The sequence below is a fragment of the Homalodisca vitripennis genome, chromosome 3, assembly GCF_021130785.1.
Source record: "Homalodisca vitripennis isolate AUS2020 chromosome 3, UT_GWSS_2.1, whole genome shotgun sequence".
Classification (NCBI taxonomy): Eukaryota; Metazoa; Arthropoda; class Insecta; order Hemiptera; family Cicadellidae; genus Homalodisca; species Homalodisca vitripennis.
The window spans coordinates 39,364,753-39,389,832 of NC_060209.1; the positions used below are offsets into that span (position 1 = coordinate 39,364,753).

General features: G+C 36.1%; 1 protein-coding gene across 1 annotated transcript; it reads right to left on the minus strand.

Annotated features, from left to right (window-relative positions):
- Positions 1–764: 764 nt before the first annotated feature.
- Positions 765–18,593, minus strand: LOC124358153. The gene is made up of 5 exons (XM_046810446.1): positions 18,397–18,593; positions 15,479–15,647; positions 10,899–11,100; positions 5,718–5,919; positions 765–2,561 (listed from the first exon to the last, which is right to left on the minus strand). Exons 1-5 carry the CDS (start codon positions 18,591–18,593, stop codon positions 2,345–2,347), a joined length of 987 nt encoding a protein of 328 aa, XP_046666402.1. The 3' UTR covers positions 765–2,344.
- Between the last annotated feature and the right edge of the window lie 6,487 nt (positions 18,594–25,080).

The window sequence follows — 25,080 nt, forward strand, 5'->3', positions numbered from 1 at the left end:
ATTATAATAAAACTTATAGGCTACTTGTCTATGTATAAATAAAGCTTCATACAAAATGTTGTCTGCAGATGATCTTTATTGAGATATCTTGCCACATGATACATTTGATAGTTTCATAGTAGTGTTTAAATTATAAAATATCAGATCTTGTCACCAATTTGTAACTTTATCTTTCACTCTATCATTTGTTTACTTTATGAATAATCTCCATGTGATATGTCATATATTAAAATCTCATATGCTTGTATTCAGCTCATTTACAAATTTATTTATTCTGCTCTTTTCTCTTCTCTTTGCCATCATAGTTAGCCAAAAGATCAATGTGAAAATATTTGCTATCGCTCATCCAAATTCCGTGCAGTGAAGTGCACCATCATTGAACCTGGTGTTGCTAATATATGAAATGAAGCTTCTTTCAACATTTCAAGTCTATATAGGTCAGTTTGTTTTTGAGATATCATGTAGATAGACAGACAGACATGAAATGAAATATTTTCACCCTCACCAGTGTAGGTTATATTCGATCAATTAACGTTTTTATTTATTTGTGAATAATAAAGACAGAAAGGTTTAATAATTTAACTTAAAAAGCTGTATTTGGAAGTACAGTATTTCGCTCTACTCTTCCATTATTTTTGGAGCATTATTATTATCTTTTTTCAATTCAGTTCTTTTAATTTAACCATTTTTTCCAAGTTACATCTTACAGTTAATTTAAATAGAGAAATAGGAAATATTACAAACAAGAAAACAAACTACACAAGTGTATATACAATTATTCTATATTTCCATATAAGTTTGTATGGCTTTACAATTTCACAAATTACATGGTTAGCATTAAAAATAATAGTACGTAGTAGTTAATATAATATATACAAAACATTGATTACAATAGTTTCAGAAATTAATTATATACATGCAAAAATATAAATGCATCTTGCATTAGTAAAGTACAGTATAGCTATTTACACTGAATTGTTTATTTTTTAAGAAACATCATCATTTCTCAAAACATTGGCACAAAATATAATGTGGTAGTTTGATAGAGTTTAACATTTTGTAATGTCTTTTTCTGAGACAAAATTTATTACATATGATGCATGAACATTTTCATGGATGTGTGTATATGTGTGTGTTTAAGAAGTTGCTACACATGAGGTTGAAACACAACATCTACATTCATTGTTTGTATTTTCTTTTGTGAAACAAAACTTTCTTCATGCCAGTCCTAACAGTATTGACCAATTACAAGAAAATTAGATGAGTAAATTTACTTGAAATTTGGCTGATATGGCAGACTTTAAGGAACAACCTTTGCTTATCGAAGTTCACTTGGCTGGCAAATAACATATAGTAGTAACAACATGAAAATTAAATTACATTGATATTCATAAAGCACCACAATTAGTCTTTTAGTCGTCTTTTGAAGTATTGAAACCATAATAAAATCAGCTTAAAATTAGATGAAATAGCACAAGTTTGGAAAATAATGTTTTGAAGAGTATAACTTTATGTTCAATATTTGACTTCATACTTCACAAATAATAGTAAAATATGACAATATGTAGGTCTACTATTTCAAAATATGAACAGTATTATAATCAACTACATTAGTAGTAAATCAACTACACTTCCTAACAAACAGAAACATTAAAAACAATCAAACATGAAAGTTTAACGTACATTTATTATATGTTCTGTTTCATTCTATAAAACATTAATTCGTGGTTCAAGAATGTAGCCAGGAAAAAATTTTTTTGGGAGGTCCAGACAACTGATATTTTTCTGTAGTGGACAGAGAATAAGGTCCCATTTTGTTCTTTAAAAAGTTCTTGACCCCTTTCTTTGTTGAAAACGATCTTTCAGTAGTACATGTCAGTAATACTGTATTATTTAAATAATAATAATCGTTTACTAAAAAAGTAACTGAAAAAACTAACTAAAATGTTTGGGGGGTTTCCAGATTTCTTGGACCCCTCGCTGGCTACTTCCTTGTTGTGGTTGTTATATGGAAATAACCAACGACAGTAAATCTTGTACGTTTTAGTTCTTAATACTGAGTTTGATCAGAATCTGTGCACAAAGAAATTTATTTAATGGTAAAACCGTAGTACTAAACTGGGAAAAAACAGAATATTTAAAAATGAAAACAAATATCCTACAGTTGGGTATTTTGACTGCTTTCATTCTGTGATTTGTGATAAAATATTAGTAAAGGAGGCATATTGAGAAAGTCAATAAAAACAGGTACATCCGAGTTAATTGAACTTAAAATAATATCATCTTAATTTTGTAACACGATTTCTTATGAAGTAGACCAAAATGAGTTAAGGATCAGTGGATGTTAAGGGACGATGTCTTGAGTCCTCTTCTTACACTGGCCAGAGACAAAGCGCTCGGTGATAGCTGACACGTAGTTGGATATGCCGCCAGGGGGTGCGAGGCTGTAGGCAGGCTTAGGGGTGGGTGACAGCAAGGCTTCCTCCACTACACTCAGGCTGTGGTTGGATACTGCCTGTACACAGCACTTCAGGTACCGCTCCGTACTTCCGTTGTCACTGCTGTGGGCACACAGTTGTATTTTAGAACTTTTAGAGTTAAGTTATATTAAGTTTGAAAACTACTACAGAGTGAAATTATAATTCCATATTGTGACTCTCATTTCTACACAATACACAATATGTCTTAGTAGTACCACGGGGTACCATTATGGCAGACCCTGTAGGTTGCCTCCAATAGCCGGATACTTCGTATTTACATTATTGTAAAATAGTATCCTTATTTTACTGGCTTTACTGTATCCAAAAGGATTTTATGGATAGCTAAAGCACAAAACATATTTTCCCTTGTGAAATACTCGTATGGTGGTAAACCAATTTCTTACAGCATTATAACCAAAGTTAGGTGCAACAAACAATCCGTCATTGTTTTTTTATTTTATACTTTCCAATAGGTTTTACTTCAAATACATGTTTATACATATGATTCTGGTTTTTTCAATGGTATATAACTTAAAACCACTTTTAAGATCAAATATAAGTACAAATTAAAATACACTAATAAAAAGTTTAAATATTAAAAAATACCTATGGATTAATTTATAAATTTTGAAACCTCGACGGTACAAATGTTTATGTACTTTTTAAATAGGTATTTAGAACAATCTTTTAAAAAAATAATAATAAAAATAAATCAAAATATGTTGAAAAAATGTTTTACGCTGTTTTTAGCATAGTCTAGTGATTATGCTCAAAAATGCACAATTTTGCCCGAAGTGCTTAATTACACAACATAATTTTGTTTAGCACTCTTGTAATGTAAAACAAATTTGTGCTGTGGCACTTAAAGGGTCTGAGAAACAAAAGAGGGATGAAATATTTTCTTTCTTGGTTCTTAAGAGACAAAAATAACCAGGAAACTTCATCAACTGAGACAAAATACGTATATTTCACATTTTTTGCTGCCGAAAGTGGTGCTAAAAAGTGATTATGATAGTGTTTTCTAATCCATTTTACTGCCTATGATGAAGTTAGACGTACTTCTAACAAACCCCATTGAAAAGCTTTGAAACGCGGGTTTTAACCGAACAATTCTAAATCTTTTGTTTGAAGTTCGTTTTTTGACAATGGAAGGATTGTGAAGGAAACAAGATTTTTCTGGACATTTGCCACGGTTCTGTGATACAAAAAATAGTACCTAGCACATATTTTTGTACTAATTTTGTATTACTGAACAATATTGCAAATTCTAAATTTGTGCAGCTATTTTTTTAGAAATAACTATGATGCACCTTTTTCGTCAATAGAGATCAACCCATAAGAGTGTTTACTCATATTAAAAATTGAAGTGTGTTTTATGATTATAATTTTTTAATTCACTATTACTGTATGTTTAATAATGAAATGCTGACCAACTTTCTTTTGTGTTTTTAAAATACGGATTGTTAATTATAGTATATATATTGTAGATTTTAAATTTTACTATAATTATCTGTATTCCTAATATTTATGCAATATTTATGTTAACCAATGTTATTAACACCTTCACTGCTGGTCTATACTGAGTGAGACCAATCTCTCTCTCATGCGCCATAAGGCACAGAGTAATAAGGTATATATAATAAGGTATATACTGTATACCTTATTACTCTGTGGCCATAAGGTGTACAGTTAAAATAAAATCATTCACTGGCATGATTTCTTGTTGCTCCTGTTGAATCTAAACGCATTATATTTACACTACAGTATACAAATTGCCTGTCTCATTCAGTAGGCATTTCTCCTAGTATGAAATAATAGGTAATCTGTGAACAATTAACACATTAATGTAAATATTACCTTGTAAAATTTATGAAACATTATTGTAAAATTAACAGTGAGTAAATATTTTAGAGTTAGATGGATTGAGTGTAAATGTTTAGCATTTTATTAAGCTATAAAACCATAACATTGAAAATAGTCCATTAAACAGCAGAATATATAAAAACTAAATTTATAAACATTCATTAGAACCTTATTTAAGTATAAATTTTATTGTATGTAAAGGCTTACATAAAATATGATCCACAGATCTTCCAAGCATTTTTATACTAACAAAGAAGCAATTCTAATTAGCAATTACAATCTAGACCATTTGTTATCAAATTTAAATTTAGTACTACATTCCTTACATATTATCTTTTTTTTACTTGATTAACATTTTGCAAACTATTAGAGAGTTTATTAGCAGGATACAATTACAGGAATAAAAAGCTTTTTATTTATTACTCGTAAAGTTCATAAAGTCAAGTTTAACTACTTTGTAAAAAAATGAACTGGTTGAGTCAGTTGCATTTTAAATCTGCAACCATATATAATAGCTGTCTTATGTATTTATCCCTACAAAAAATAATTTAACAGAAATTTTAGTTATGAGAGATGAGTGGCTCTAGAAAAATAAACAATTCATTAACAAAATGAACTTTGTATTTTTATCATTCCTACAAATCTAACAAAATAAATCAGTTATCAATATTTTATGTATACTGCAGAAGCTAATACACATGTATTAGGAATATTACATTAATCTATTATAATTCAATTCAATAAAACCTAGGAACCTCCTTTAGGTCTAAAGTGCCAATAATCACTCTAGGACTAAACTACCAATAATCACTCATTTTAGGACTAAAGTGCCAATAATCACTTGTCTTTAGGACTAAAGTGCCAATATCAATCGGTACTTGAGACCTTTTGATTCTTTCTACATGTGGCAAAAACCGACGTGAAATAATAGGTACACTAAATTTTTACAATATGTCTAAGAGCCTTTACCCTCTAGTCACCTAACTGAGTATTTTGATAACAAGGTCTGATAAAGACACCTGACATACAAACATATGAATGTGACTGAAGAGCTCTTTAAAGACCTTGTTACAGCTAGTTTTGATCTTTTTCATCCATTTTATACCAAAACTTAATTTAAAATTATTATTTACGAGGTTATTATTATTACTTATTAGATCAGATTGTTTCCAGGTATTATTCCATGTTGCTATTTTTGCAATTTTGTTATACCTACTATTAGCGTGATCCTTGATGGCTCACGTTGTACTAATCACGCGGTTAATACGATTAAATAGCAACGTTGTCTAGAGTGAAAACAAATTGCGCTATTAATTAGCGTCTAATTGATGATCAATTATGTATCATCATTGTGAGATAATGTGTGGTACTCACGGTGGCAGCCTCGGCCTGAGGAAGAGTCTCTCGCTGGCGGGGATGTCAGTGTCCAGGGTGATGACCCGCACCCCTAGGGGCCCCAGCTCCACCCTCAGGGCAGCTGCCGCTCCCGCCACCGCCTGCCTTGCTGCACTGTAAGCCACCAGCCCTGCCGCCCCTCCCCCCTCATTACCTCCTGTCCCTATGTTGATCAGTCGACCTGCAACAATACAATCACGTATTTTGGAACAGATATTTAGAAAAAATACTGTTTAAATTATACAAATACAATACATTTCAACATACCTTTCTTCATGAGATAACAGTAATGGTTTTACGTAGGAGAATCCATTATAATAAGGATATGTTTTGAGTCAAATTGTTAGCCAGAAAGCCATAACTATATTAGAACATTTAAATGCTGTTAATATATACCATTTACAAGTGGTAGATTTGTGTAACGACTCCGTAAACCCAACACAGCTTCCTTTTCACTGCCCCCCCCCCCACTTCCTGTGAACGTTCATGCTGTTCAATCCAAAGATGTTAGTACCCATCTGTTTTAAATTATATAGCCTATTGTCATAGGGTGATTTACGAGTAGTGTTGTAAGATGGCATTTACAACCCCTCTATTACAGCGTAGCGTTTTCCTATTCCTTCCAGCAAAGTCTATTCGTACCAACTCTCAGAGTTCATGACCAAACTTTCTTCTGGTGTGTTGCATAAGATGCAATTTTCGAGTGAGCAATAACGAGTCAATTTGGCGTTATGTCATACAACATAGTTGTCGACATACTGGTCCGCCATTGGCTTCGCTACGCTCGGTCAGCGACTTCTTTCTCCGACCACACAATAGGCGCGCGTCTCGTCAGTGACACAAGAAACTGGGGTGTAACACCGATTCCCTCGCGGACCTGGATACCTTACCTCCTGGCACTCGGCCAGCGGCTTCCTCATTGCTGCCAGGAGCGTAGAGACCGCGAGCGAAACGGGTCCAAATATGTCGCGGTGACACGACAATAACCGCGGGAGAAAGCTGTAGATTGCAGTGGCCGTGGCGGGAGCAGGAGTAGCGACATCTGTGACTGATGTGTCAGCTACACTGGCGTAATTTTCTCCATAGAAGTAACTTTAAAAATGCATAACGCAAAGTTTTCTTTTTTCTTTGCAAAAATGGTTTTCATCTTTCTCGTAAAGAAGTTTTAGAGGAATATCTGTCCTGAAGGGATCGAAGCTTCAGACAGTTCAATCGTTAAAGTCTAATTTGCGTAACACGTTGATAACACTAAGATACTTTTCATAATACTGTCTCAAAGGATGAGGTAAAACATACGTCTCGATGGAATCACAGGTTTGTTTAATCAGTACATTAATTTTTTTAGTGCATTGAAGGATAACACAAAGTGCATGCTCTATACTTCATTTAATTTTTGTTTTCACAAGGAGTTGAGATCTATCCTGATGGGATCACTATTTCAGAAATCTATCGAGAAAGCGTATTGGAGAGAATATTTTGGCTACGCAAATTTCATGTTATTTTACCTACGAATATCTTTCGCAAAATCTCTTCCCTAAATAAAGGTATCCGAGATTCGCACAGTTCAATCGTTAAAATCTATTAAAGAGCTAGTCGAATTTCAAGTTCTTTGCTGCATTGATTTTTCTTTGAGCAAAAGAATTTAGATGAAATGTAATTTCTGATTAGATCGCCGTTTCGGTCAGCGTAGTCGTTAAAGCCTACAAAGAGTAACACAAAGTGCTTCTTCGTTGCTTTAAGTAGTTTCCATTTGCTGAAAGTACTCGTAGTTGAGATAAATTATCTGTCCAGATGAAATTGTTATTCAGGTAGAACCATCGTTAAAGTCTACTTGGAGTAATACATGCGTAACACAAAGCTTGTATAAGTATACTTCGAATGGTTTTCTTTTGCGTAAGGGTATTGAGATGAAATATCTGTCTAGATGAAATTGCTGTTTCTGAAGTCGAAGCAAAGTCTTCGGTGCGATTGTTTCTAGGGGTAGTCACATCTGCAGAGTGTTATTATCGTTGTAAATTGTTAACGATCAAAGGCTGTTATTAAACGCCGATATATATATATATATTTTATCGATATGCGGCAATACAAATTATCTCTTTCTTAACAGCTCATATAACAATAATTGATACTTATCGGTTTTGCGATTTCCCACTCCATTAATTTGTCCGGTGAGTTAAATATATTCAAATGCGTCTGTATTAAAATTGGAAATACCTCAGTTAGTAAAAGTAGTAGCTTTTGAGTACAGATAAGGAATCTTTCTTGTTTCGACCTTCTTTATATTCACCTTCTTTCCATTAAAGTGGTTAAGAAATGGTTCCAGGAGAAGTATAATATTACCCGCAAGTTTAGGGATAACGAATACAGGGGTGTATTAACTATTAGAAACAAAATAAAAGAGTTCAGTAGAACACAAAATTATATCAATTTTAATTTTGAAATAAACATTCGTAACAGCTTTCAGAACAAATGATTATTGTACTCTTTAGGGTTTCTACCAATATACTCCAGAAAAATTTAGTTTTATAATTAGTTTTGTTTGATTGGTTCCATTTTAATCACTTTCATCGCAGGTAGAGCGCCTTCAGCCTCCTTGAACACGAGCGGCATATTCTCCAAGGATCTCAAGGCAAAGGGTTATCGAACGCCTGAACCGGCATGACTGAATCACAGCTGGAACACCTAGTGGAGGGGGGGGGGGTGGTGGTGCTGGGAGGGACAATAGAAGTAGGAATGTGGGCGCGGTGGTTCAGGTGAAAGAGGTTAGACGTGTGAAGCTGGTAGCACCCATTGCAGAAAATACATTGGAACTCATCGCAATAGTTTGTTTAGCTATAATTGTCAGCGTTTGTTTGGCATTAATGTGTGTCATATTACAAAAACAATGGATGCCGCTAGCGATTCAGCCAAAATACGCCAAAAACTAGTAGAATCGTTTGTTTACCTTTGCAATTTAGAGGCACTACTTAACACTAGCGATATAAGAGCACCCACTGTGTTAAAAAAATATTTCGCACAGTAACGCCAAACAAACACTAATAATAGCTAAACAAAAGCTAAAAATCGTAAAAAGGTTGACTTGGCCCCGCCAGGCGAATTAAAGAGAGGTAGCAAATTGTATCATCGGTATGACCTAGTATTCTTCGAACATATCGGAAAGTAAAATGACACTTAAAGTCGTGGACAACGTACGAAAACCTCGACCATTTAAGCTTGAAGTCTCTGCCATAAAGAATGTAAGAAACAACACTATTGAATCATTTTGGGCTACACGGCATAGTAATTACTTATCCATTCTCTTCCTCCCAATTACGAATCGCCTCTGTTCGATGTTCGCCGGTACATAATTAACTACGTAGGCTTATTTGATGTAAGCTCCTTCCCAGATGCTTTTCCCTCCTAACATGTGAACTGGTTGCATCACAGCCTCCCAATTGTAAATTAATTGTTTCCTAAATCCGGTTACTGGCAAGAAGAGAACACGTGTGAACTACACTAATACCATGGGCCATATAAAGTGAGCTAAGGCACAGCTAGATGTTTATCACCGCAAACCACGGCGAATAATCCGAGATCCTTCTACGTAACCACACATATTAGCGGCCTTGAAGAGAATGGAATTCCACACTGCCAACCTCTCTGTCCTGTCAAAAATAAATAAAGTGATCGGAATTATTTCCTCGAACACTGACGAATGAATCAAAGAATATTAAGCTCTTAAATATTCAGAGAATGTTCCCGAATCATCTTCATTCACACTTGAACTTCCTACATGACTGTTTTGAAAATATATTATAGTTTGTACATTAAATACAGATTTTGTTATTTTAAGCAGGTTATATTGGGTAAAAATAAGGGGTAACCCCTAGTGTTAATGTTAGATTGATAAGAACCTAGGATAAGACAGACACTTCCAAAGAAGATTTTAACGCCCGTGGGAGTTAAATTAGACAGCTTTAAGCAAACAACTAACATGTAAGCAATAAAAGTGTTGTAGGCTATAATTACAATTTGGTATAGTTTTAATGTTTCATAAAAAAATATATAATTGTATGAGCTGAGCCAATCACCGTTAATTTGTATATACGTACCCTCCTACTTTGCAATAGAACTAATTCTTGTGTGTTAAACCAAACTGCAACCCCCACTTACTTTGCAACAGAACTGATTCTTGTATGTCACTCCAAACCGAAACCCCCACTTACTTTGCAACAGAACGGATTCTTGTGTATTTCACCAAACTGAAATTCCCCACCTACTTCGCAACATAACTGATTCTTGTGAATTGCACCAAAATGCAACTACCATCTATGTCGCAATAGAACTGATTCTTGTGTATTACATCAAACTGCAAATATCATAACACCAAAAGCAGGGCTTGAATTTGTAACCGGTCATTTAGCACATTGGATACTAAACTAGCAACAAAGCGTTTTTACTTCTCAAAAAGTACACTTGACACATTCCAGACAGATTCCAGATAATGGTCTTGCGATTTTTATCACAGAGCTTCAAATAATTTGTGTTGTTCATATGTCCCTTTTTTCACAATCGCTGCCCAACTAGCACCCAGCGATAGGTTCGATAGGTTTGTTTGGGTAACTAAGTAAAAGGAAATTTCTGTTTAACACGATTTTTAACATGTTTACCAAAGAAAGAATATTACTTGAATTTTTAGTATCCCCTTTATTTTTACTATTTATCTGGTGCCTACCAAGGAAAATTATACTGGTCTCAACGAGTATTTAGATGGTTCACTGGTTCAAACGCGGTAAACAGTAACGGCAGCCAAAGCCTTTATACCGTTATGAAAAGTTTCATCACTGATATGGATCGTTTGTGATAAGCCCCTAGAAAAACGTAAAACTGTGTTAGGGTCCCTCTATTTTAGGGTACAGAGCAATGTGAAAGAGGCCGGTATTGAACTGAACGCACAATCCACTTGGACTTTCCCGGTTTATCCTCAAATTGGTCACAGCCCCAGAGACCCGACGCGCTGTGGGCGGAGGATCACTCTCAACACTAGTTGAATCCAGTATAAGTTATCTCTAACAATTCATCAAGGATCAGTCAGTGGACCAAACCAACGGCACCATCTACAGAATAACCATGACTAATACTGCTTCTCTGATGGTAACGGCTGTTAGTCTAAAGACGCACCTTGCTTGTTCCTGAGCAGCGTAAGGAATGCCCGGGCAGTCCTGAGTGTGCCCACCACGTTCACCTTGAGCATGGCATCCCACTGGCAACTGTCCTGCTGCTCCAGCCGCCCCTTGTAGCACACCCCAGCCGTGTTCATCACCGCCCAGAGTCCTGCAACAACAGCAGTTCTACATTGAAATGTAAGGAAACTATTGAGAATTTAATGTCTGATATTGTAAAAGATTAATTGTAGGTGCATCACTCCATCAATGAATCACTATGATGAATTCTGATGAAAACAAAAGCAATATCGTCTGCAAAAACATGTCCTAACATCCACAAAACAATAGTTCCCGTCACTATTTAGGTAATCAACAGCAAAGTACTTTCTAACTATACTTGTATGAGGCAGAAAAGAACACTAATTCATCTGAAACTAAAAATTGCACATACAGTACTGCTTTTAAATTACGGATCCTTATACGAGTAATACTTACCTATGTTGCGCCTGATCTAAAAGAACGAGAGATGTATCTGAAACCTATAGGTTACGATTAGACGAAGACCTTCATAAATTTAGTAACAAAGGAACTTTAATCTTCTCTTGAAATTGTTTACTTTATTGTGCACTTCATTATTATAATATGAAGTACATTTTTCGCATACTTAGGTACTTCTCGTAGTAGACCATAATCAGTTATGGGTTTAAAGCACTTAAATAGCGATGAGTGAAGTTAATTGAATTCGCGTTCCTCATGAAATGTGAATTAAGGATCAGTATTTAACTGTGTTAAGGAATATTTTACTATCACTGTTATAAATAAATCAAATATTTTCCAATATAACAAGGTTTTTCGGAATCAATGATTCCATCAATTTGATTAATTTGTCAATTAATTAATCAAATTAATTCAATTTTAGGTTAATTTGAGAAGTGCCTGATGATGGAATCATTGATTCCGAAAGGCCTAGCGCGAAAATAAAAGTTATATTAGAAAATACTTTATTCATTTATAACAGTGATAGTAAAATAAACCTTTTTTTACCAATGCTCCAAGATCCTACGTTTTAAGGCATGTTTAAACAATTAAATATGTGATAAACAATCTCAAAAATTCACCTGTCCGCGTAGTCGCAACATGCAAGAACCTAATTAACGCCAGGAAACAAGGGAAAGAGGATGTGGATAGCCTCAGATAAACCAACAAAGGATCCAACAGGTGTGAATCCGCCGAGGAGATCAGAAAGTGGGATCTTGTAAGATAATGAGATTTCAGACCGCAGTCAGTCGGATTCGACATCCAATATTGCACAGTCGGGCCTGTTCCCGCCAGGACAATAGAAGTTGCGGTAAAAATTATTGCTTACGGATTAGCAAACGTCTTCTTGCTGTGGGAATTTTGTTTGCCATCGTTGGCTATCCTGTTACACAACCCGAGATTGGCACGGGCTCGTCGTTGTCCCTTTCACTGGACCGATGACGGTTGGAACTGTCCACCGTGTAACTGTAATTTGGACCGGGTTCCTTATTGATCGGTAATACACCGGAACGACACAGGAAATTGCGGTGCTACGCAGAATCAATTTTGGGAATAGGAATAGAAGAATGGATCCCAAGAAATCACTGCTATCGATGATACAACCAACTGAATTTCTTTACCCCTTGTAGTCCAGGAGCAGAGAGTTAATTTGCATTGAAAAAGCTCACAACCTAGTTTTCGTGAAAACTATATGGGAACTTCCCCATAAATAAGAAATTAATAGTCAGCCAATTCGTTTTTTTTTGAGGAGGGGGAGGAGAGGAGAACGAAATGGGAGGGCATAGAATGGGTTACAAATATTAAACTTTTAGCTTTAAAGTTTTTGGGTGACGCACCAAACCGGAAGACATGTAAATAAAATTTACATCACAGGCAGCCAATCATGAAGACGAACAATTCGACTGAAAATGGCCAAGTGACCTTTTTGGCCAAGCCTTGGGTGACGGCGATGTAAAAGTTATTTACATGTTTTGGCGATTGTTTTTTGAGCGAATCAAGCTAAAGAATACCACCTGGAAAAAATTACCGTTTGATGTTTTAACAGTTTTTTGTATCTATTTCGTGAAAAACCAGGCTATGTACATGAACAATATTAATCAAATTTACATCAGATGTAGAGCTACTCATGAAGACGAACAATTTGGCTGAAAATGGCCAAATGACCTTTTTGGCTAAATAAATCTATCTAGTTGGATGACGGCGATGTAACTATTATTTACATGTTTTGGTGACTGCTTTTGAGTGTGACAAGCTAAAAGAATACCACCTGGGAATAAATCTAGTTCGATATTTTAACCCTTTCCTGTATCTATTTCGTGAAAGATCAGGTTGTGTGCATGAACTATATTATTTGAGTCTCGGTTTCCAGACCATTGTTTGTTGGAAAGTGTAGGATGAATGTTTATGAAGAATCGCTTATCGTGAATGATGCTTTGATGTGTGAGAGTTAGGAAGATCGCCCTCCGCAGTAAGCCTAGGGGCAGTGCCGTGCCGCAACCTCTCGTGACTTATCATGTTCCCTGTAGTTAGCTTGCAACCTGGAATCACGAATCACGACTGTACTGCCCACTTAACTGGAGCACGGACCGTGTGAGCACACGAATTCTACCGGACATCACGTATCGTTCCTCATTCTGTTTCAGCAACTGTGAGGTTCTTTGGTAAGCAACAAGTACCTTGATGGTCCTTAAAATGTACCTTGACAAACTATCAATCTTGGTGAATTAATCATGAAATCTGCTTAAAATCTACTAGAACTGTTACCTATACGTACGATGGAAGGTCAAGGAGGTATGATTCAATTGCAGCAAGAATTTGACCCAAAATCTTAGTTATGAAAATTACTAATAACTCTTATAGTGTTCCAGTGAGCTTATTTTATATTCACATTCTCCAAAAATTCGTATTGGAAATATTTTAGTAAGCAATTTCATGTTCAATATCGAACCTGAATTTTGTGAGGATACCATTAACTAACAACTATGTTATTTTGAATATTCCGAGTGCGTAGAGCCACCGAAAAACCTATCCTTGGATTATAAAAAGTCACTGACTGGTTCGTACTAAGTGACCGACAACTTTGTAGGTCGACATCTTTCTGAAACTGCACGAAGAAGGTTGAAAACCTTTTTCCTCTAATCGTTTGTTAATTATAGCATTACGTGTTGGCTTTTGGTGTTGAGGTCGAATCTGTAATGGGTCCAAGGAATATCGGATGAAATGAACCTAAAAAGGCGGGAAGAGCTTTTCAATTTTAACGAATGAGTTATCTTAGGCCAGCCTTTTTTTATTTTTCGTAATATTTTCCATATGTGTAACAAGGTTCAATATATTGTCGTGAATTTGTTTAAATATTTTTTTGAAATGATAAGAGTTTTTATATTTTCCATTAAATTTCCGATCTAATATAAAAAGGCTATAAAATATCAAACTGTAACAATGTTTTAGTGTATCGTGTGCTGAAATGCGAATTAATGATAAACAGTATTACAAAAACGATTAATCCTAAAACACGACATTAAAAGTTTTAGTAATTATATCTTATACTTATGTTAAACTCAATTATGAACATTCATCGAATACGATCATTCACTTCGTGCGATAAGGGTGTTAAAGTTTCAGCAACAAGTGAGATACGGTATCACAAACTAATTAACACGATATCATCAATCATATTGGGAGCCAGATCGAGTTCTTTAAGGCAGAGAGAAAGTCGGTTGTTATTTTTTGCGACGTGACGCAATGGATACTTGATCCCGCGGTCAACAAACTCCATCTGGACTGAGACTGGACATTCTCTCCCTTCACTGATAAGGAGGGAGAGGACAGGAGGGGAGCGTTTTGCAACCAAGGAAAGGCTCAACGGTCGGCAGTACAACATAAATGGATTTAGCGTTTTATTACTTTTTACATCACGGCAACAATTGAAGATTCTGCAATATAATTATAGATCTTTAAATGACGTTTCAATACGAATACCAAGGGGTTGTGTATTTGTGTAAGATGTTTGACTGCTAAAATTTCCAGGTTCCAAAATTTGATGATTGCTTTAAGCTTAGGCAATTCATCAAAGGATATTAACTGATTGGAAATTTATATTTGGGAGTGCCGATGGATGAGCTATCTAAGACGTTGGGCTTTGGGTCTGAGTTAGAGATAGCGCAGGTTTAAATCCTGTCTGTGACCGAAGCAATTTTTATCAGTACCATCGACCTTGTACTGTACCGATACGCCTCTTTATAGGCTACTGTTTGATAAGATTCTGGCACAGGCCAGTGGCCATGTGGACGGACAGAATAAGACTTAAAAAGGATTTGAACTCAGTTAGGCTTACAGTAACAAGGCTGCAATGGGCATCTTTCGTGAGGCGATGGTGCGGCTTGCGTTAGGCAAAGATGATAAATGTCTTCCAGTTGAATAAGAGATTTATGTTATTTTTTAGAAAGTTACAGCTGATGAACGATCTTGTTCTGTACCTGTCATTTTCTGTATAGGGTTCTGTTTAGAGTTCACAACCTGTTAATGAGCAGATCATAGCTGGAGTGAAAGTTGTAGGACTTGCACGAGGAACAGCGGCAGTGACATGTTCAAGTCATTCTCCACTTGGACTGTCATGTCCTTCCAGCCGCACGCGACCTCTTCCGGCGAGTCGAGAAACGACCAGTAATCACCTAATAACCTCGACTTCCGTGGCTGACGGTCGGTGAGGACGGGAGAAAAGGAAACGCTGCAATGAAGGAATCTTGTTAGACAATTGCGTAGCGTCCGGCGATGATGCAGCACATCCGAGGAATGGAGTCACTACAAAAAATGCTAAGTTAAGATAGTGAGAACTACGAAAAAAACGTACTCACGTATGCCAGTAATCTGAAAAGAAAAAGATAAGCGGTTTACTGAAACGGTTTAAGCTAATATCAAACAGTTGATCATTTCCTCGAAGAAAATGAATAGGCTCGGTAAATAATATTGCCAACCAACCCAAATGGGATTGTGTATAACGTAGACGTAATAAGGTAGCTATGGTTGGAAGGGTTGATTTAATGTTAATGTTCAGTTAAGCTCCAGTTTACCTTTCTTTTATTGCAGCGTTTGGGATCTGGCGCTGTCACAGACTTGAATCCTGCGATCTGAAGTCATGTTTGTCAGAAGAGACAAAAAAAGTCGGTGACGAAGAAGCGCAGAATAAAATCATTACATCGTTTCGACACCAGAGACCCCCTAGACCACAATAGTGTAATCTATGGGAATCTAGGCAATAATAGGAATGTGGACTGGAGTTCAACTCAACATTAACACCAATCATAATATATGGCAATATGCAAAACCTGTAATTTAATCAGTTACTAACAATTCAAACTAATCAGTCAAAAAACAGTTGCCAATAAAATTTGCGATCACTAATCGATTGTTTTCCTACATTAACCACAGTCTAGTTAATAGACAACAGCGGGCGCTGTCCCATGCAGAAGTCTCGATTAATCGCATGTATAATCAATCTTAACGAATGTTATCTCCAGTTTCACTTCTCGGTGTTTATGTTTAGCAAATTTTCCGCTCTCGGTTTTCACTATTTTACCTAATTCCTGACCTTAAAATGAGCCAATCCTAATTGTTATAATAAATTAGTTGTGATAAACTACATATACGATGATGCTTTATATTTTTGATAATCCTGAGAACCTAGCACATACATTACGGAACATAGATATTTAGTACAAGATCTTCATTAGATATTGATGATTCCAGAAGGAAGACTTCTTTTGCTAACGGACCATCCTAAAAATCCCTAAATTTAGATAACAACTTCGGGTTCAAATTTGGAAACATACTATAAGGGCCAAATAATGTAATATTAGTCCAGTAATATGATATGTAGTTCAAAATACGACATATTATAGAAAAATATTACATAAAATACACCCCTCACGGATGGATCTAAAAACCAGTGTCTGGTTTGTTTCTTGTACACAAAATTATGGCTGAAGAGTATTTTGAAAAGTGAATTAGTTGACGGGATTACATAGCACAAATATATGCGTCAAATGGCCAAATAATGAATCAAAAAGTGTTTTGAACGAAATGCTAAATACATATAAAATATGCTTAATATAGTAAAAAAGAATGTTCAGCATTCTATTTGAGCGTTAAGATTGTGATATGCTAGGACTTAGGAATGAGATCATTATAGGGCATTTCGCTTTGGGTGTTTAGTAAGCAGAATGTGATTAAATGATATTTAAATTTCTTTCGTACTTCAGTTTTGATGCTGAAGTAAAAATGTTACTAATGACTTTTTCTTAAATTAATATATTCAGGATCATATTTTAGATTAGGTAATAATAATGATGGTGTATTAGTTCCCATGCATTTCGTAAGCGTATAAACTCTGGTTTACAACAGGACTTAGGTAAATATACTAACTAAATTACTACTCGTATATGAATATATTTATAATTACATTTAAACTTACAAGAAATAAAGATATTTTACATTTATTTAGGTTTATGGAGTAATTTTCTGTTAATCTGTTATTTTTTTGTTAAATGTTTTGTGACCGATTTCTTTCAAATTGGACGGCACGAGATTGTATCCATAGGGTGCAAAATAGGATCTTCCTATGGCAGCTGAAGCAAGATTCCATGTCGTGTACTGCGCTCACTCATATGAGTTCTTATTCTGTCAATCATTATTTCACTATTACACATTTTGTGTAATTAATAACCAGGCTAACCTAAAATGACCGAGCTTTAAATCAAATCAACCAACCCAGCAAAGCAACCTCGCATGTGTTGATAAGTACTAGAATTTGTCATATGATCAACCTTCACTGTGTACTCTGTTAACTAATGTATTCTGTGTTTTTCTCATTTCCAACATGGTTAATCATACGGTTAATATAATGAGAACCCCATTTTACAGACAGGAATTGAGACTCCTACAATGGAATTGGAACAATGCGCACCATTTTCAATACCATTGAAGAGGTAGTAGACGTAGAGTTCTCACCGCAAGTTTTAACCCTCTAGGTCAATTCGTTCGACAGTTATCGTGTGAACAGACAGAAATCGGATTTCGTTCTAAGCAACTGGCGGGGGAGACTTTACCAAACGCGAGGCCAATAAGTAAATGTAATTTATTCAGTACAAAAATATAGGATCCCATCGTTTTCTCTAAGTAGACTTTTTATGATACCACCACACATACCTCCATAGAATCGATAGCTCAAAAAAATTCAAGATCATTAAGATCACGCCGCAATGAATCCTAGGACAAAAGAGCCTTTATTAGTGACATTTGTTCTCAATAACAGCCTATAACTTTCAGAGTTTTTCAAAAGCAACTAGACTCTTCAATGCACTCACTAATCTCCCGTGAAAGTCGTTTAATATTGTTACAGTCCACTCAAACAGAAATTGCCAGTAGAAACTGAGCAATAAAAATGTCACAATTTTCATGAGACTGCAGCTTTGCCTCACCAAGGCCAGTGAGAGCTCCAGCTGTGAGTGGCCGGAAGCGGCCGGTGATGTTTATCGTACTCATTGAGGATCAGCGAACCGAGCAGAAGCAACAGCAGAAGGTCTTGGCGTGCCGTACCGTAACACTTTGAGTTCATCTTCCCTCGGTCGACCCTGGACGGTGGCATTGGCCGCATACCTGAACTTAGCTCCGACATGATTACCAGGCAATGCCGACATTCCTAGTAATGGAGGATTACGATGGCGGGCGAATTACATAAATTACTATCTCAAATGTCGTACTCCTTGAGTAAAGGATACCAGGGCTCTTTGGTATCACGGGCCGGTGGGAAGGGAAACAGGGACAGATGAGAAGAGACAGGTGGAGGTTACCACATTCTCAGTCCAGGTATGTAGGTTACTGGAGGGCAGAATGCTGCACCTGTTGCCGACAAGTTGGACGTTTGCGATGCTCAAATCCGACATTACTAGTGACGCAGAATTACGGTGTTGGGCGAATGACACAAATTAGTATATCAAATATCGCATTTCTTGAGGAAAGGATACCAGGGCTCCTTTTGTATCACGGAACGGCGGGAAGGGAAACAGGGACAGATGAGAAGAGACAGATGGATTTTGCCATAGTATCGGCTCAGATATGTAGGTTACTGCAGGGTAGAATGCTGCACCTGTTGCCGACAAGTTGGACGTTTGCGATGGTCAAATCCGACATTACTAGTGTCGAAGAGTTACGGTGTTGGGCGAATGATACAAATTATTATACCCAATATCGTACTTCTTGAGGAAAGGATACCAGAGCTCTTTGGTATCACGGAACGGTGGGAAGGGAAACAGGGACAGATGAGAAGAAGACAGATGGATTTTGCCATAGTATCGGCTCAGATATGTAGGTTACTGCAGGGTAGAATGCTGCACCTGTTGCCGACAAGTTTGACGATTGCGATGGGTCAAATCCGACATGTACTAGTGTCGAAGAGTTACGGTGTTGGGCGAATGATACAAATTATTATACCCAATATCGTACTTCTTGAGGAAAGGATACCAGAGCTCTTTGGTATCACGGAACGGTGGGAAGGGAAACAGGGACAGATGAGAAGAGACAGGTGGAGGTTGCCACATTCTCAGTCCAGGTATGTAGGTTACTGGAGGGCAGAATGCTGCACCTGTTGCCGACAAGTTGGACGGCAGAGAGGCTCAGCTTGACGTTCTGGTTACGTTAACACCTTGCCTCGACAACCTCGACACGCACACGCACACGCACGTACGGCCTTGTGCCATACACGCACCCGTCATTGTGCTGTGGTTGAGGGTTGGCAATGAATATTGATGCGTTGATGCTATATGAAGCATGCTAATTCTTGAGTGCTGGGTATTTTATTATAATGTATTATTCATATTAGGTTCAAGGTACTGTTTGGAACTCTGAGCCGCTAGTGGAGTGAAATGAAATGAAGAGTTAGAACAAGGTTACGACTTTTATAGGCCTTCCTTTCCCCTTAACCTCAAACATGTATTATAAATAATATATTTCGTAATATCCGCGTCAATAAAATGTCTTTTCCTTGAACTAGAGATTGTAAAACCTTCTTTTTAATTTAATATTTTTAATATTATTGTCTGCGATTAAAATGTTCCAAGTAAATCTAGCGTTTCAAGCAACTTAACTTTTAAAACACAGAGTACTCAACTTAAGACTAAAAAAGAACGCTTTCATTTTACATTTATTCAACGTTAATACAATAATGCTCTTTAATACATTTTCTGTACACTGTGTTTAATATATATGTTCTGTTCGCAATGAGGTCCTCAAAAAATAAACTATTCGTATTTTTTTTATAATTATGTCATTCAGGATTGATGACATTGTAATCTGACATATTACCTTATCCCTAACTTCCTGACACTTATATTCTTAGGGTGACGTGGACAAACTACTTCATGATATCGTAGTTCAATGCGCTTTACATTATCTCTGGAACTAAGAGCATTTCAAAGTTATCGCGTAGGCCTATCAACGAAATGCTACTCGAATGATATTTCATGCTGTCTTAAACTTGATTACTGTTTCTGTCTAAGACATTTTCTTAAACACGGTAGTATAAAGTTTAACTATTTCCCCATTGATTTTCCGGACATCTGCCACCGTTAAGAGATTCAGTAACACTACAGTAACCACACGTAATGTATGTTCAGTGTTCAGTCGTTATTACGTTAAATACCTATTTCAACATGTATTCTTCAATTAAGTTGATAGTAATTAGTGCAACTTTTATTAAGTACAACACATAGATAGCATGGAGCATGGAGTTTCTGTACATGTTTATTGTGATTTTTGACTAAGCGTGTCACAACGCTATGGTAGGATTGTTATTTGAAGCTAAGCTATAGTGATGAGTCACTTATCCACCTGAGGAAGAGCTCTGATTGCAGGTTTCGAAACGTAGTGTTCCTGGTTTTTCTACCAACGAACAAAACACCAGGCAAATGTCCAAAACGGTCTTGTTACCTTTAAAACTAATTTAATCGTTAAAGCGAACGTTACGCATACGAGAATAATCTAAATAATAATAATTATACAAAATAATTACTAGTGTAACAATATGAAGCTATCATTAGAGTACCATTTGTATAAATCGTAAACGGAAACCAAGACACAAGATAAGGTAAAAAGAAGACAAGTTTGGAGTGGGCCGGGTTGGTTTCTAATGGAAAGTCTGCAGATGCACGCCCAGGAGAGAGTGGCTGGCGCCCCCCTGCAGTAGTCAGCAAAGTTGCTGGCCGCCAAGGCCATAAGTATCAGAACTCTCTCCTCGTCAGCATTTCTTTTAGCTTATTTCATATCAGAGGTGGCACACTGGCAACTATAATTATACGCTGTTCGATACAATACTGTCAACAACCACTAGTTCAGATCCCTTCATCCCTTTTCCAAGAGTTTAAATAGTAAAAACCCTCAAAATTATCCAGTCTGAAGGATCAATTTGTAGAAAAATTAAGAACAAAATTTAAACCGAGCTTTTATCAGCACGATAACACAACGGCAGGCTAGAATTAGGGATGGGATTGGATTGATACTGACATGTTAAGAGTTTTACTCAGAAGTATATTCTCTCTGAAATGTTATACAGCAGCTATCGATAATCAGGCGTTGTGGAGAGAGAAGCGAATTCTCCAAGGTGTGATCATTTAGCGGAGGTCAAGCCTTGAATATGGTAATGTTGTGTTGTGATATACGCAAGAGTCACATACAGCCTTCACCTTCTGGAATCTTCCGCTGAGATGCTCACTGTTACTACTAGTGTGTTCTTTCCTCAGCGTGGAGTTTTGAAGCTGACTGTAAAACTTGGGCGTTCTCAAACATTAAATGCTTACGATTACAACACATTTAAAATACAAGGGATGACAATTTAAATTATTTCTATAACTTCACATCAACCAATGCTGACCTTGCCAGGGTCTTGTCGAAATTGCTTAGAATGAATTCCCTTCCGGCTCGTTTCTTCTTATTTTATTGTAACGCTAGTTAAATTAAAACTGAGAAAATTTTACTGTCTTTAGGGTTTCTAAGGAAGTAACATACTGATATTGTGTACTTGACTGTAAAACTTGGACGTTCACAAAAATTAACTGTTCACTATTAATACAAATTAAACAAGAATGATGTCTAATGAAAATTTAAGTGATTTCAATAATTCACATCTACCAACGCCGACTTGCTGACTTGACCAGGGTCTTGTAGCAATTGCTTAGGATGAATTTCCTTTCAGCTTGTTTATTCTCATTTTAATGGTAAGAAAATATTTAAATTAAACTCAGAGAAAATAATGTTGTGTCTTTCGGATTTATGAGGAAGTAGCATACTGATTACTTTTTACTTGCCTTTAAGAACATATTTATTAACATATTTATTGTTTTTACACCAATAAAGAAGCTTTATTTAAATTAAACCCCCTGTTTAGAAATTTTAATCGTATATATGGCTTTATATTATTTTGGTAAATTATTAGATTTTATTCACATCTTTTGTATAAATTAAGATTATTTCATTTTATTTTGTTTCTACGATTTTATTACAGTGTATTTATCACAAATTGTACCTTATTATTTTGTACTAGTCCTTTCATCTTATGGATTCAGCACCAACAAATAGTTCACGGTCTATGTGGACACCTTTTCATGCCAAAGTATGGTCGATGTATGAATTGTATGTGACAAAATAGATATATTTGATTTTATTGGATAATTGATATCGCACCTAAAATATATACAGTATCAGAACAACAGTAATCCAAGGTTATTACACAATATGTCAATGTTAATAGTGGGACCGCTTAGTGACATTGATTATTATGAATACAACTAAAAATCAAATAAAATCCAATTTTATTTTGATAAACCACAATGTAATTAACAAATTCTTTTATTCGTAAACACAAAAGGCAATAAGAATGAATTCTTTGTTTAGAGAGTGGTAATGACGATTTAATGTTTGACAGGATAATAGGGTTTCGGATATTTTCCATCGTTGTATGTTACAAAATGTGTTAACACAACGTTTCGAGGATTGAAATCTGTCCTCTTCCTCAGGTGCTGCTATAATTTGTAACTAGGAAAAATATATTCCGTGGACAAAATTTCAGTATCCCAATGTTGCTTGTGATGGTGACGTGTGGTAATGCTCTTGAATTTACATGCTCGTGACAAAGCCTGGGATAATTTTTTCTTATCTGAACTCCAAGCAGTTTTCGACCCCTTTTTCGTATTTTATTTTTTCAGGAACTAATTATATCATAGCTTGATGAAGAGGATGGATATCAATCCTCGAAACATTTTGTTATACATTTTGTAACATATAAAAAATGTCCGAAACCCTATTATCACTTCAATAAGAATTTGTAATAAAAAGATAGGCTATATTTGTAATGAATTAGTTACTAATTGGCAGTAAATGGCAACAGGTACCAGTATCAGTAGTAAAAGGAAAAGTAAGCAATCAAACTTTCTTTTTCAGAACAATAAATGTTGGAGCAGTCCAGATAGCCAGTTCCTGAACTCTCTCTGCGATCTGCCTCGCCGCGCTGTCGACCCTGTCTCCTTCCGCTCCCTAGCACTGTCCAGTCTTGCACTCTGTATTTCATTTTCACCTTCCTTTGGCTTAGTTAGTATCATGCATCGGCAACAATGTTGGGCAGGCTCATCTTGTGCGGATCTGGTATCTCCAAAGACTTACTGCTTAGTTTGGATTCCGCATTTTGGAAGTTAATACCGCTAAAGTTCAAAAAGTTTTTACTAAAACATCCCTTATTGTTCTCATCTTGTCTCATGATATTGTTGGGTGACTATATTTAATTATTCATAAGGTGAGATGTGTTTGTCTTGATCTGAGCAATAATGTGATTTATTTTTGCCGGAGAGTTACGAGACACCCTGTGTATATGTTGATGAAAAAAGAACATTAATAATGTACTGATTAGCATTCACGTCCAGCAAGGCAAAATGTTAAATGTTAAATTGAAACTAAACATGTCTATCTATTACTTAGATTTCTAAGTTTATCTGAATTTCGAATTTGATGAATCCATTTTAAAGAAAAGCACTCATTTAATATTTTGTTATGATTCATTAAATGGTCCGAAATATAATTATATATATAATTTTAAGATTAGTGTCGTCACGAACATCATCTATTTAAAGTCCAAGAGTGATGTTGTTTGCCCAATGAGTAAATACATTTAAGAGAAAATACGGCCACAGAATGACCTCTTTTGCAGTTCAGAGTCAAAGGTGACGAGATGTCAGATCCGGCTGCTATTTTGGGACAGTCACGATTGCGAAGGAGTTTATGTGGGAGTGAGAGGTCAGAAGGTATCCTCTCCCTCCCCCCTCCTCCTGAATAGGAGGAGGACCGCCAGTTGGTGGAGCTCCTCTCTGGTTTATGTAAAGTTCAGATGGCTGTGCCACTTCTGCGTGCAGGATGCCATCTGCTTTTCATATTCTCGAATACAACGCATGCATAATAACCGAATACTCATAAAGAATTCAGAAATGAAAACTCGCCAACAATTCTCCATAGAGTGACATTTTTCCCAACCTCGCAATTTTCTTGCACTATACCTGTCACCGTTAATTTAACAAAACCAGTTACCAGTGGTCTACAATATCATATGAGGTCGCGTGACATTCCTCATAACTTCAAAGCACGACATCCGCAAGAGCCATAGCTACCTAGTCGTGACAGGAACCAGGACATTCCCTCCTATGTGATGTTAAATGTGGTTATCAAGTCACACTGTGGAAGAAATGCATCTAATGTTCCTGATAAAAAAATGCGTTACCGCTAAGAAACCTTTCAACGTTTCTTTCCTAAACCTTTAAGTACAGATATCTTTAAGAGTGGGTGGAGCCCCCTGCAGTAATCAGCAAAGTTGCTGACCTGCTAAGACCATAAGTATCAGCATTCTCTCCACGTCAGCATTTCTTTCAGCTTATTTCATATAAGAGGTGGCACACTGGCAAGCGCAATTATACGCTAGTCGATACAATACGATTAACAACCACTAGTTCAGATTATACTTCATTCCTTTTCCAAGAGTTTAATAATAAAATCCCTAAATCTCCAGTCTGTAGATTCAATTTTCAGAAAGATGTAATACAACATTTATAAAAGTCACACTGTGCAAGAAA